Raw genomic sequence first — 14,950 nt, 5'->3', positions numbered from 1 at the left:
CAAGCAGAGTAAAAAAAAAATCGGATTACAAATATAAAATGTTAGTTGATACAATTTGCGACGCAGTAACTTTGTAGTTCTTATTTGTAAAGAAGCTAATTTTAACTTCCTCCTCATTTCTATTACCAGAAGCAATGTTTTTGTTGTTTTTCTGACAACAAAGACATTTAGGAGCGTAGCCAGCATAGTTTTTCCTACAATTTGGGAATTCTCAGCACAGCTGAGGGTACATCTGGAATGCAATGATCACGAAAAGATGCCTGACCCTCCTCCCCTTTCACCCGCAGACCTGCAGTCATGCATGATCTGTGTGGCCCGCCGGGTCACCGCCGTGGAGAGGACGGAGAGTTTCAACACCCGGCACGAGCTCTCAGGTGAGGAGGCGGGTGCCCCGATGCGCCCGCTGAACCAACGCAGGCGGCTCCGACCGGCTCTGACGTCTTTACCCCGCCGTCCGGGTTTGACTCCCCTCCTCATGCGTTCCCCTTGTTCTCTCGCCCCTCCTGCTCGTCCTCCTCCTGTCCTCCCCGGCAGGTAAACTGATCCAGATCGACCAGAACTCCCTGCGGGCGTCGATGCGTCCGGGCTGGGAGGATTTGTTGAGGCGTTGCATTCAGATGTTCATTCAGCACAGCGACGGGCAGCCCTGGTCACACAAACGCCACTACCATGAGGGTGGGTCACACACACACACACACACACACACACACAAAGACAAACGCACACATCTAGAAGTAATTGCTGAAGTACCACAAGCTTCTAGACTCTAACTCGTAAATTCTATTCTATTCAGTTTATTGTGTACGGCCCATTCTCACAAATTACAAATTTGCCTCAGAGGGCTTTACAATCTTTACACGTACGACATCCCTGACCTTTGACCTCACATCGGATCAGGAAAAACTCCCAAGAAATAGAAACAACCCTTTCACTCACGGGGAAAATAAAGGGACGAAACCTTCAGGAGAGCAACAGAGGAGGATCCCTCTCCAGGATGGACAGGTGCAATAGATGTCATGTGACCAGAAGGAGTTATTACAGAGTTACAACACATTCAATGAATATGACGGAGTGTATGAATAGTTGGTAGTCACGCTTTTAAAATCCACAACGACAGAATCATCGGGATGGGGATGTTTTCTCAGTTGTGTGTTCACTCTTCCCATGTTGTCGTTGTATGAAATGATTTTGTTTTTCATCCGTCCCCGCTTACCTATCACGGCCGAGCCTCCGTGAAGGAAGAAACCCTTGAGACGCGCACCTCCATGCATCGGTGTATCAATATTGATCTCATGAATACAAATGTCTGTGCGCTGGAGCATTGATCCTCCGCTGTAATCACAGCTTATTTTAACATAAAAGGCAGTGATTGATGACCTCTGTTATCAGAGAAGTGTTTCAGGGTGTTCATTTGTCAAATTCCTCTGTCCCCGCGCAGCCTTCCTGCAGGGTCACGCCGAGACGCCCTTGTACCGCTTCTCCCTGTCCGACGGCACTCCGGTCACGGCGCAGACCAAGAGCAAGCTGTACCGCCACCCCATGAGCAACGAGCCGCAGGGCTTCATCTCCACTCATCTGCTCCAGAGGTCAGGAACTTAAGAAATGCCAACACGGCACTCCGACTCCGGCAAAGGATGACTTTCAATAACTGAAAAAAGAAGCACTTCCAGCCTATCAATGCGAGGCATTCATGCCACACAAATAGCTGAAGTAGCAGCTGAAGTAGCTTTTTATGCATCGGGATCGCAGTCAGACACCACACGGGAACTCACATTTTAGTTGCACTTTTTTTTGGGGGGGGGGGGTGTTCAAGGTTTTTGCATTTCTTTTCTTTTTTGCATTTCTTTCTTTTAACCTCGTTTGTTTTTCGGTCTCACGCAGGGAACCGAACGGCTACCGCTCGGCTCAGGGTGGGAGCATGGTGCCGAACGCCACGAGACAACAAGGCATGGGAGGCCCCAACCCGAATGCCCAAATGAACATGAACACCGGTGGGGGGATGGGCATGGGCGCCATGAGCAGGGGCTACGGCATGAACGAGCAGGGCCACTTGGGTCACATGGCCCCGATGGGAGGCGGCTCTATGTACAGTGGGAGCGGCGGAGGAGGCGGAGGCGGAGGCGGAGGCAACCGCATGATGCAGATGAATCAGATGGGACCGATGAATCAGGTGGGCCACATGAATCCGATAGGCCCCATGAATCACCCGGGCCAAGGCATGCCGCAGCACCCGCAGCAGCACCCACAGCAGCACCCGCAGCAGCAGCACCCACAGCAGCAGCACCCGCAGCACCCGCAGCAGCACCCACAGCAGCACCCACAGCAGCAGCACCCACAGCAGCACCCACAGCAGCCCCCGTTTCAGAGCAGCGGAGGGTTTGGGCTGAGTGGCATGAACAGCCCTTCAGGAAGCCCCAGAATGGGGGGCCCCCAGCAGGGACTCCTGATGTCACCCCGGAACCGAGGGAGCCCGAAGATGGGCGCCAACCAGTTCTCGCCTGGAGGTGAGTCGAAGCCGTCTGATGATTTGCCGTCAGTCATTACCTTCGCATTTGCGGAAGGTTATGTTTTGATCGCCGTGTATTTATTTATTTATTTGTATGCGTGTTACTCGCATAACTCAAAAAGTATTAAACTGAATCGCATGAAATTTGGTGGGATGATTGGTTATTATCCGGGGACCATTTGATTAGATTTTGGGATCGATCGGGTCAAAGGTCAAGGTCATGAAAAAGTCAAACTCTTCTTTTTACCATAGCGCGGCCAATTTGTATCCAATTGGCATGCAACTAATGCCAACATGTTCATAATCCAATGCCCAATCTTGTGATATGCGAAGGTATGCGCTCTACCGAGTGCCCGTTCTAGTTTATAAATGGTTTGACTTATTTGTTTGAGTTGTTTGTGTTTTTTTTCTTTTCTTTCCAGGCATTCACTCTCCCATGAGTGGCATTGTGAGCGGTGGAGGAAGTGGGGGGAGCACCACCACCTTCTCCAGCAGCTCCCTAAACGCCCTGCAAGCGATCAGCGAAGGAGTCGGCAGCTCCCTCCCCTTGACGCTGACGTCGCCCTCGCCGGCCCACAAGACAGACAGCTCTCCCAGCGTCCACACCTCCTCCTCCTCCTCCTTCTCCTCCTCCTCCTCCTCTCAGCCCAGTCAGACGGCCAAACCGGGCCAAGATGGCTCCAAAAGCCCGGCGGGAGGCTTGGGGCCGGGGCCCGGTGACCATCACCACCCCGTGCACCATCACCACCATCATCAGCATCCCCAGGCTGAGAGCTCAGGAGACCGACCGGACAGCCAGGCTGCTACGGCAACAAAAGAGTCCGGCGAGGGAAGCAATGAGGCCGGGGTGGCGAGCTCTGAAGCCCCTCGGCGGGTGCCGGACAGTAAGGGGCATAAGAAGTTGCTGCAGTTGCTGACCTCCCCGACGGAGGAGCTGGGAACAGGTGGCAGCGGGCCATCGGGGCCCCCCGCGCCACCCCCGGCAACCAGCAGCGGCACTCCGGCAGGCTCAGACACGAAGGACCCCGCCGGAGGCATGACGAGCCCCTCGTCCACCGGCGTGTCCTCCTCTTCCTCAGCCGGTGCCAATCCAGGCCAGGCCGGTGGTCCGGGGGGCGCGTCGACGCTGCTCTCGTCAGCCCACTACACGGGCTCGCTGCAGGAGAAGCACAAGATCCTCCACAAGCTCCTTCAAAATGGGAACACCCCAGACGATGTAGCTAAGATCACGGCGGAGGCGACGGGAAAGGTGACGCTCGGGGGCCAGGAGGGCGGCGAAGCCGGGGCCGGGGGAGCGGGGAGCGGGCCCGGGTCGGTCACGGAGCCCAAGCAGGAGCAGCACAGTCCCAAAAAGGAGAAGACCCACGCCCTCCTCCACTACCTCCTCAACAAGGACGATTCCAAAGAGCTGGTGGACGTCAAGCCGAAACTGGAAGAGCTCGACGGGAAGGGAGCCGCCGGGGCCGCAGGCGGTCCGGCTCGGCCCGGCCCTGCAGCCGAACATCCTGAGAGCAAGATCAAGTCGGAGCCACCGGACGACGTAAGCGCACTTCTTTTGTTAAGACACGATTAAGTAACCGCTGCTATAATATGTTTGACATGCAGCTCTCCACACAGAGAGCGTCTCACTCTGCCCTTTTTTTTTATCCGAGTGAATGTGAATCCTCCTTGTTGACGTCACAACTCACTCATTTGGATTTTTTTCAGCTCCACAACCTCGAATCTATCCTCGGAGACTTGAGGGGTTCGAGCTCTGACTTTTACCCGGATCAGGCTGGAGGGGCTAACGACGCCGGGAGCAAACCCCAGGGTTGCCTTGACGACAGCCTGCAGGGTGAGTGCCGAGCCTATGGAAAGTGACGGCGGGTGTCGTGATGTCACATGTGATCAGATCTGTGGAAAACGCCACTAGAAACGGCATCCGGAGACATCTTACGCTCCGGCTTTCTGAGTTTTAACTGGGAACTGATGTTTATTAACTCATCAAACACAGACATTATTCTCCCCATTTCTGAGGAATGCACATGTGAGCAGTGAGATTATACACTGCCGTTCAAAAGTTTGGGGTCACCCAGACAATTTCGTGTCTTTCATGAAAACTCACACTTTTATTTATCAAATGAATTGAAAATTGAATAGAAAATATAGTCAAGACATTGACAAGGTTAGAAATAATGATTAATATTTGAAGTATTAATTTTGTTCTACAAACTTCAAGCTCAAAGGAAGGCCAGTTGTATAGTTTATATCACCAGCATAACTGTTTTCAGCTGTGCTAACATAATTGCACAAGGGTTTTCTAATCAGACATTAGTCTTCTAAGGCGATTAGCAAACACAATGTACCATTAGAACACTGGAGTGATCGTTGCTGTAAATGGGCCTCTATACACCTATGGAGATATTTCATTAGAAACCAGACACTTCCACCTAGAATATTAATTTACCACATTAACAATGTATAGAGTGTATTTATGATTAATTTAATGTTATCTTTATTGAAAAAACAGTGCTTTTCTTTGAAAAATAAAGACATTTCTCAGTGACCCCAAACTTTTGAACGGTAGTGTATATTTTTTCCGTGCACCAGCGAGTCCAGGAATGGGTCCGGGGCCTCGGGGGCCCTTCCAGAGGGCCGTGTCCATGGACGGGAAGCCTCCTGTCGGGCCTGTAGGAGCGGGCCGCCGCCCCATGCTCATCAAGCAGGAGAACATGATGGGCAGCCCGGACGGATACCCGGGAAACACGGGTGAGTGTTCAGGTGACCCAACAGTAATCACACCACATGTTCTACACAAGCATGTGCTCCCCAATCCTGGACAATGCTTTAATTTTTTGTCGATATACACTACCATTCAAAAGTTTGGGGTCACTTAGAAATGTCTTTATTTTTCAAAGAAAAGCACTGTTTTTTCAATAAAGATAACATTAATCAAAAATAACACTATACATTGTTAATGTGGTAAATGACTATTCTAGGTGGAAACGTCTGGTTTCTAATGAAATATCTCCATAGGTGTATCGAGGCCCATTTCCATCAACTATCACTCCAGTGTTCTAATGGTACATTGTGTTTGCTAATCGCCTTAGAAGACTAATGTCTGATTAGAAAACCCTTGTGCAATTATGTTAGCACAGCTGAAAACAGTTATGCTGGTGATATAAGCTATACAACTGGCCTTCCTTTGAGCTTGAAGTTTGAAGAACAAAATTAATACTTCAAATATTAATCATTATTTCTAACCTTGTCAATGTCTTGACTATATTTTCTATTCAATTTTCAATTCATTTGATAAATAAAAGTGAGTTTTCATGGAAGACACAAAATTGTCTGGATGACCCCAAACTTTTGAACGGTAGTGTAACCCTTTTAAACATTTAAAGACACAGATTTAAAGTCAACATTGGACACGTCTGCGATGCCGACTCGCGCAAACCTCTTCTGGTGTTCATGTTCTTCTCCAGGACCGATGAACAGGGGGGGCATGGTTCCCCAGAGGTCTCCCACGGGCGGTTCCGGGGACTGGGGCATGACCCGCTCCAGCACCAGCCCAGTGGGCTCGGCGGGACACCCCTCCATGATGCGCCCGGGCACGGAGTCCAGCAAGGGCGCGATGTCGGGGCCCGCGGTCGGCCGCTCCAACAGCGTGCCGGGCACCAGGTCCATGCTGCAGCAGCAGCTCATGGACATAGGTACGTCTGCCGAATGCTCTGCGTCCCCAGTCCGTGACCGTCTATAAACTGGAGCTTCTGACGTCATGTGTACATTAAACATTCATTACATTTTGTGGTTTTAGGAGGCTCTGCTGACATGAGCCCCTGCAGCCAGCAGGGCCATCCCAGCCAGGCCCCCCCCTCCTGGCCGGACACGATAATGGGCATGGAGGGTAACAGGTCAGTGCAGCGTCCCCTCGCCGTCCGTGTTCACGCTGCCACGAGGAGGAGGGAGTTTAAAGCGTAACGAGCGTCCCTCTGTGTCGGTGCCTCGCAGGCGCCAGTTTGGCAACACCCTGGATGATCTTTTGGTGCCCCCCACCACCAGCGAGGGTCAGAGCGACGAGCGGGCGCTTCTGGACCAGCTGGACTCTCTGCTGAACAACACGGACGGCATCGCTCTGGAGGAGATCGACCGAGCCCTGGGCATCCCGGACCTCGTCAGCCAGGTAGGTCATCCGAAGGGAAAAAAAGACCTACGGAGGATACATTAACGCCACTCTCGGTCTCCGTGCTCCTCTCGATGCTTTAGAAGTGCAGTAAGTGAACCGATCGGTCTCACGACTCCTCCCTGAGCGAGCCTCGCGCTCGTCCTTGGATTAGATATTTCAGCCGTGTTCTGTTCTCTCACTGAAGGGAGACGGATGAGCCCAGAGGGATCCGTCTGTGCCGCTTAGAAAAAGACAATCACAGAGCCGACCGCATGGAAATGAATCGATTGGATGGAGAGGTTTGACAAAGTTCTCTTTCTCTTGACCTCTCCGCCACCAGAACCAGGGAGGTGAGCAGCAGATGGAGCCGTTTCCAGGACAGGACCCGTCCATGGTGCTGGACCAGAAGCCGCTCTACGGACAGGGCTACCCCGGATCCCCCTCCATGCCATTGCAGTCCGGCTACGGAGGGAACCCCATGCAGGGGCAGGCCCAGCAAGGGGGGTTTGGGCCCATGCTGTCTCAGATGGGCCACGGCGGCAGCTTCCCCAGTATGGGTGGCATGGGCGCCATGGGTCACCCTCGCGGCAACATGATGAGGCCCAGGATACTGGCCGCCAACAAACCCATGAGGCTCCAGCTGCAACAGAGGCTGCAGGGACAGCAGGTACGTCCACAGGAAGCTCGCCGAGTCATCATCTCGCACGCAAGCAATTAGCTTGTCTCCCCAAAGAAGTATTAATCGTAAACCAAGAGTCAGTATCACGTGTTCTCACTAAATTAATGGCAATACAATCTGCAGATTTACCTGCTCTGGCTTTTTACCTTCGCATTGAAAATGCGGAAGGTTATGTTTTGATCGCCGTGTATTTATTTATTTATTTGTCTGTGTGTTCCTCGCATAACTCAAAAAGTATTAAACCGAATCGCATGAAATTTGGTGGGATGATTGGGTATTATCCGGGGACCATTTGATTATATTTTGAGATCGATCGGGTCAAAGGTCAAGGTCATGGTCATGAAAAGGTAAAAATGTTCTTTTTACCATAGCACGGTCAATTTCTATCCAATTGGCATGCGACAAATGCCAAAATGTTCATAATTCAATGCCCAATCTTGTGATATGCGAAGGTATGCGCTCTACCGAGTGCCCGTTCTAGTTTTTGTTTGTTTAAGTCGTGCCTCGTGCATCATTTTCTATTATTACAAACATGCTACAATCATTCAATAGATTTCTTATTTTCTAACTCTACCATCTGTGCTTTACGAGTGTAATTTATCTGTAAATGGGACAAGTGGGACAAGGTCAGAGTAGCATGTGCTCCTTCATTTTCTTGTCCTCAGTTCATGAATCAGACGCGGCAGGGCATGGGCATGAAGATGGAGAACCCGGGAGGCAACCCTGGCATGAGGCCCGGCATGCAGCCCGGCATGGGAGGACAGGTAGATGACAAAAAACTCATAGCTTACAAATTAATCAGCGTAATAATGTTTTAATGGCATCATCAGAATCAAGTTTGCCAAGTGTGTCCCCACATCAAAAAATCATTCGACCCACATTGTCAGTGGCTCTCAATGTATTTGCATGCAACTTTATTAATAGTTACAGGTTATGAACCCTGTATAAAGGGGGACCTGTCAGAATGTGTTACTGATCCTTGATTGTCCATTTTTGGGAGCCAATTTGTCTTGTTTTAGTAGCCGGACTGATGTAGAACTGACTGCTGCGGTCGATTGAACTTCCTCAGCTGGTGCAGGAAGTTAATCACCAGCTGGGACTTTTTTTTTATGATCATACTTTAAAATCTAGGGCGATTATAGGTCTCTGAGATCTGAAGATGTCCATGGCTCCTGCAGTCCCCATTTAAAGTAATATTTAACTTTTGCGGACATGTTCATTGCCCTCAGTGAATTCATTATTATAAAAGTCAAGAGGCAGACGGGATATAGAGAGGGAGGATGACCTCTTGTCCGTATGAATACTCCTCTCCATATCAGGTCTGTTGACTTTTAATGTGTTAGTGAGGAGTCACAGTCTTGGTGTAAATATATTGTTGTTCGTGTAAACTTGTTTTGTTTTTTTTCTTCTTCCCCCATCTTAAAGAATTATCTTTAATCCAACAAGAGATGCAACTTTGAGAAATTTTAGTAAGATTTAAAACAAAAGCCATTACTTCCCACATTGCGCAAGAGACCTCATCACCAACCCATTTTCAATGTGACATACTTTATATTGTATGACATATTTATAGTTCAGCCCCATGGTCAACCTTCCCTTAAACGCTCTGACTGTGTGTTTTCTCTCCTTCATGCAGCCGGGCTTCCTCAACGCTCAGATCATGGCTCAGCGCAGCAGGGAGATGGTCACCATGCAGATGAGGAGGCAGCGCATGATGATGCTGATGCAGCAGCAGCAGCAGCAGGCGGCGGCGGCCGCTGCAGCCGCCGGGGGATTCAGTCCCCCGCCCAACGTCACGGCTCCTGGTGGCATGGAGAACCCCACGGGGGGCCCGAACATGGGCCAGCCGAGCCCCCAGCAGTTCGGCTATGGCGGGAACTATGGTGAGTTTTGTTTCCGTTTTTTTTCTGAGGCGGGCGCTTAACATGCACTGCTGCTCCCTGGTGGTGAGTATGTGCACTGCAGGCTTCTGGGCTCACGTCTGGCATGTAAAAAAAGAAAAGAAGATTGGCTGAAATTTTTTGTAATTTATAATATTTTAAAGCTTTACATGTACAGCTCCCTTTATTTTGTAGACAGACCAAATATTGTTACTCATGATAGTATCAAAACTTTTCATTTATCACTATGAATCAATGATCTCTTTCCTGTGGAGCGAGCTCATGCCGGGTGATTTATCTCCGCAGGGATGGCGCAGCAGGGAGACCCCTCGTTCGGCCCGTCCGGCGGCAGTCCTCCCAGCACCATGATGCCCGGCCGACTGGGGCCTCAGAACCCCATGATGCAACAGCATCCGCAAGGCGGTCCCATGTACCAGGGGGCAGAAATGAAGGGCTGGTCGCAGGCAGGCATGGGACGCAACAGGTGGGAAATCAGACACATTTACGACGCCGCCGTGCTGTCGGATGAAGTTTCTAGTTTTTCTATTCCTGAATGCGTTACGGTTAAAACCCCCACCGTCTTCCTTCCCGTCGCTCTCCTTCACCAGTTCGTACCCTCAGCAGCAGTTCGGGCAGCAGGGACCTCCGGGGCAGCAGCAGGGGAATCCAGGCCAGTACGGGGGCATGATGATGAACGGGGGCATGCCAGCCAGCGGAGGAGGAGGTCACATGGGCCAAATGGGAGGGCAGATGGGCATGAACCCAATGGTGATGGGGCGCATGCAGATGGGGCCTGATCAAGTAGGTGGACAAGTTCACATGTTTATCTTAAAACAAAACAGACATGCTCACACGTACACGGAAAGGACGGCTGCTGGCCGTACGGCTACGGTCCAGAGCGAGAAAAATATCAAAGAAATGTCTCTTGGGGACAAAATGAGCTCAATGTTTACCGAAGAGAGGAAGACATCAGATCTGTGTCGCGAGATGAGGAGCCCATCGTCGCTCTCAAATTAATACATGAAAACAAACCAATAAATGCCATATTTCCATCATGTTCTCCACTTGGTGTGACACCACTTGAGGTTTGGGCTGGCTGGCGGTGATGACGTCATCCTGTTGCGCCCTGTTCTCCTGCAGTGGTATAATGCCATCTGACCGGAGCCTTCGCAGCTGCAGCTGTTAGTTTGGAGCAATTACTGATATTTGCATAACGACAGTGGATTAAGCATTAACCTCTTCCTCTCCTTTTGTTCTCCTTCTTCTCTCTTTTCCTCCCCTCGATCTAGAAATACTGCTAAACATCGTGACGGAAGCATTCGTCTCACTGTGATCTCCATTCATAGAGAGGACCCGGCTGTAGCACTGACTGAGTGTGTGTGTGCGTGTGTGTGTGTCTGTCCCACCGTCACATCGTCGAGTGTTTGCAGACGTTTTGAGCCCTTTATGAACCCTTTCCGTAAGTCGCCATTAGATGCCGACTTTGCCTAATGGAAATTATTTGCAATGTGACGTTAAATACGCAGTTACTGACGGAAGCCTGAAGACGTTAAAAAAACAGTAAACAAAGAGGACGGCACGTGGGTGTTCAGCCTGATAAATTTAAACATTAAGGATTCATGATGGAACATAAAAACATATGAAATAAGAGAAATGCAACCAGAAATTATATATATATATATATATATTGATATATATATTTATATATATATTTATATATATTTATTTATATATATATTTATTTATATATAAATATATAATTATCTTTTTACGCAGATTTATTCATCAAATATTTTATTTTATTATTGAAGCTGTTTTGACAAAGAAATTAGTAAATAGATTATTTGAAATGACGTCTCATCTTGTGAGGAAAGAGCCTCGAGGACCTTTAAATCAATTTATAAAATAAATAGCCACAACTGTACATAATACCTTTTTATGCAGTTATGGTCACGTGTGTAGCAGCAAAATGCCGTCACGTTCACACTCTCACCGTCTCTCACACTCACCCAGGTGACCTCAGTGAGTCCCTGAGGGTTCAAGGGTTGAGGGTTTAGGGGGGTCACTGGGATTGGGACTGGGCCCACGTGTAGTGCTGCACTCCCAACAGATGGGGGAGTCAACCTCCTTTGAACTCACTGCCAGTGATGACAGTCTGGCGACCTGAACAGACTGTCGAACACATGTAAACACGCAGATAAAATCAGAAACACTGACACATTCAACATCCTAAAACGGTGAGATAGACACAGCTGTGTGTGTGTGTGTGTGTGTGTGTGTGTGTGTGTGTGTGTGTGTGTGTGTGTGTGTGTGTGTGTGTGTGTGTGTGTGTGTGTGTGTGTGTGTGTGTGTGTGTGTGTGTGTGTGTGTGTGTGTCACACGCAGCCAAACAGTGAAGGCGGACAGACCCCTCCAGTGGATCACAGACTTGAACGCGGACGAACGTGTGAAGACGCCCTCTCGTCTGTCGAATGTACCATGAAGCTCGTCTTCAGATTTAAAATGTGAGAGATTCCTCTTCTTTTGTTTCTGAACTCCGTGGGAGTTTTTTTTTTTTAATCATTATTGATATATGATTTGGATCCTGGAGGATTGTAAAGTAAACGCGGCTCTGTCGACGCCGAGCCATCCCAATGTGACACTCGGGTGAATGTCATGAAGCGGCAGCACATCGTCTCCTCCTCCGGGACGCCGGCGGGCTGAAGGACGATGGACTTACTTGTTGGCTGATTGCACTTTAAGGAAAGGCCAACATCAAAAGGATTGTGGCAATATAGAGGCCGTTACCCAATAATTAATCCATAGCAGCTGTTTGTTTTATTTTATGTGTGTGTGTGTGTGTGTTCGTGTTCTCCAACTTTTCCACGCCGGGTAACAGGGGGGAGGGGCTGTTAATTGGAAATGGGGGATGATCTTTGTTCTAAAGTGGGAACCAGTAGAAAGGCAGTAAGCACAGATTTTATCCGACGCTCTCGTCTCCAGCGGTACTGATTTATAACAACAAAGAGGGAAAAAAACGTTTTTAAAGTGGTTTTAAGAAACGTTCTCTTCTATTTAATGTCGAGAGGCGCCGCTTATATTTATACAGATTCCTTAACGCGATCATTTTTATCATTCCAGAGGTTCATTCATTTTTTTTTTCCGATATTTTTGGGGTTACCTCGCAAACCGATCCGCAGTGTTACGACAAGTGCAGGAATAGAATGGATTGCCAATTGTGAAGTTGTGTCGGTTTCCTTGAGCTCCCACTGTAAGAGAAAGTGGATGTTAGATTTCTAGCAATAATCGTTCCTCCTGGTTTTTCCGGCGAGGACAAAAAGCTGAAGTATGATTCAGTGGAATCGAGGGCACTGCAGTATTAAACGTTATGCCTCCTCTTTCTTCTTTTGTTTGTGAATATGAATTGTAAATACGCTTCAAATGTACTATATATAAATATATATATGCTTTTGTAGGTCACATACTGTTTTTGCACAGATTGTAAGGCTTGATATTTAAACGTGTCATTTTTCTTAATCCGTCATAGGTCAGCTTTTATTTTCAATACTTTAACCATCGGTTGGAAAGGAAGGGGCCTCCTTTTTGTACTCAGTAGATTTTCTTTCAAACTGTAGCTTTCTTCCCTTAGAAAGCAACCTTTATTTTATTTTTTTCGAGGACATAGTCTTAGCTTAAGAGGTGCTAGTGCGTAATTCTCCTTTTTTCTTCTTCTTCCCTTTCTAAATAAATTATTTCTTCTTTTGACAAAAAAAAGAAAAGAGAAAAACCTTGCGTGATACGCCCTCGACAAAAAAAAAGAAAGAGTGGACACATGATTGTGTTATGGGCTCCTAGGGGCCCAGATGTCTTGCCAGTATATGTGGGGGTTGATGTTTTCTGAAGCGGACCTCATGCTTCCATGTGCGACTTGTACGTTTCACTGAGATTTCTGCGCTTTAAAAAAAAAACATTTTTGCAGATGCCATCGCTTTTTTTTTTTGGGCCTCGGGTGCCTTTTAAAAAATCCATAAATCCTTCTTTTTTTTTGCTTCGTTCACAGACGGTTTAATCCTGACGGAAACAACACATGAAGTAGTTTGAATCCCTGATTACCTGTCAACTTATCGACAGGTGACTTCTCTTCTTTTATTTTTTCGACATTCAAGTTTGCCTTTATTTTCATTGTATTTCCTGTGAAGCTTTTGTTGAGAAATCAACTTTTTTTTTTTTTTTAACACACGCTCAATCCAAAGATTTTTGTTTGTCACATTCTGCAGTGCTTAGAAACATGTTCCTGACGTAGATCGTGCGAGTACTCGCGTGTGCTTTTTACTGTCGCACATAACCTATAATATACATTGAACTAAATATGTTTGATCGCATATATTATATCCCTATCCGTCTGACATAGAGTAGAGACGAGTCTGGTTCTGCTGAGGTGGTTTGAGTTTTCGTTGGTGATCGTTTCTTCTCTGTAGAACTTAGAGCCGGTCGAATTGTGGTGCTGCAAACGGTGAAGTCACCGCAGAATGTGGAGAAGCGACAGAAGAGGTTTCATCGTTACGGCTCGGAAGGATAGCCTGGAGTCGTCGTTGTTTTTGTTGTTTTGTTTTTTTGTTTTACCCCAGTGTCAATGAAGAATATGAAATCTACAAATGTCAAAAAAATCTCTCTATATATATGTGTCTGTGTTTTTTGCTTTAAAAGAATGAAACTCCTCTCGGTGCATCTTTTCTGGAGCTAAAGAAAAGAGAAAGCGCATCTGGGAAACATACAGTCATTATTACAGGATGTAAAATACTATTGCATTTTTTTCTTACCTTGTTTTCTTGATGTTAATATCGATGTAAATACAAATTTATATTTAAACATTACACAATGTCTCTGTTGTCTTTATGTGCGTGTGTGACACTGACGTCTATCTGCAACCTCACTTGTATCTGTCGTTTGTTTCTTGTCATCAATCATCCCATTCCACACACACACACACACACACGGCTGACTCACTCAACCCTTCGGTCGCTGGTGAAATGGTTTGACATTCAGCGGCAAAGACGGGAGGCAATTTTCCTGTCACCTGATTTAATGCGGTGATAATTGTATGCATTTTAGGTGTAAAATGTTGTCGCGTTGCATCTGTTCGATCTTTATTCATTTTAGCCTCGCCTACAATGAGCAGCTTGTTCCCCACACGATAAATCCTCCTGACTTCAGTAATCCTGACTTCAGGAATCCTGATTTCAGTAATCCAGACTTCAGTAATCCTGATTTTAGTAATCCAAACTTCAGTAATCCTGACTTCAGGAATCCTGATTTTAGTAATCCAGACTTCAGTAATCCTGACTTCAGGAATCCTGACTTTAGTAATCCTGATTTTAGTAATCCTGATTTCAGTAATCCTGATTTTAGTAATCCTGACTTTAGTAATCCTGACTTCAGGAATCCTGACTTCAGTAATCCTGACTTTTCCACTTTTGCCACCAGCAGATTCACATGTATCTATATGTCACAAATATATTTGTGACATTTGGTAGAGACGTTCGTCTTCCCCTCAGGATGACCTGAAAGTGATTATCTCTGTACTTCTCATGCACTTTTTTGTTTATCACCAAGCACCTGGAAAAGATAACGACATTCCCATCAGCCTCAGGTGTACTTTGCACTAATTAGCCAATGTTAACGCTCCACGCCCTGCTGCGGCTACTGGAGTATAGACTCTAGTAGTCGTTGAAGAGTTAACCTCCTACAGTTACACCAATGTT

General features: G+C 47.5%; 1 protein-coding gene across 3 annotated transcripts in view; it reads left to right on the top strand.

Moving 5' to 3' along the window:
* The window catches only part of LOC130199471 (nuclear receptor coactivator 3-like), a 52,142-nt gene extending 38,081 nt beyond the window's left edge, over positions 1-14,061 (top strand). For 2 of the 3 annotated variants that reach the window (XM_056422988.1, XM_056422987.1), the window contains 16 exons: positions 288-374; positions 535-675; positions 1,439-1,586; positions 1,882-2,504; positions 2,929-4,046; positions 4,214-4,340; positions 5,096-5,254; positions 5,971-6,198; positions 6,303-6,399; positions 6,497-6,668; positions 6,991-7,317; positions 7,995-8,093; positions 8,966-9,212; positions 9,516-9,693; positions 9,818-10,010; positions 10,499-14,061. In XM_056422988.1, coding sequence (XP_056278963.1) covers positions 288-374; positions 535-675; positions 1,439-1,586; positions 1,882-2,504; positions 2,929-4,046; positions 4,214-4,340; positions 5,096-5,254; positions 5,971-6,198; positions 6,303-6,399; positions 6,497-6,668; positions 6,991-7,317; positions 7,995-8,093; positions 8,966-9,212; positions 9,516-9,693; positions 9,818-10,010; positions 10,499-10,510 — 3,956 coding nt within the window. In that variant the 3' untranslated portion in view covers positions 10,511-14,061. The remainder of the gene's footprint in view (positions 1-287; positions 375-534; positions 676-1,438; positions 1,587-1,881; positions 2,505-2,928; positions 4,047-4,213; positions 4,341-5,095; positions 5,255-5,970; positions 6,199-6,302; positions 6,400-6,496; positions 6,669-6,990; positions 7,318-7,994; positions 8,094-8,965; positions 9,213-9,515; positions 9,694-9,817; positions 10,011-10,498) is intronic. The other variant, XM_056422989.1, reaches the window with a different exon arrangement.
* Positions 14,062-14,950: the final 889 nt, after the last annotated feature.

The sequence above is a fragment of the Pseudoliparis swirei genome, chromosome 9 (assembly GCF_029220125.1).
Source record: "Pseudoliparis swirei isolate HS2019 ecotype Mariana Trench chromosome 9, NWPU_hadal_v1, whole genome shotgun sequence".
NCBI lineage: Eukaryota > Metazoa > Chordata > Actinopteri > Perciformes > Liparidae > Pseudoliparis > Pseudoliparis swirei.
The sequence above is the reverse complement of the archived record's forward strand: the minus strand, read 5'-3'. Positions and strand labels throughout refer to the sequence as shown.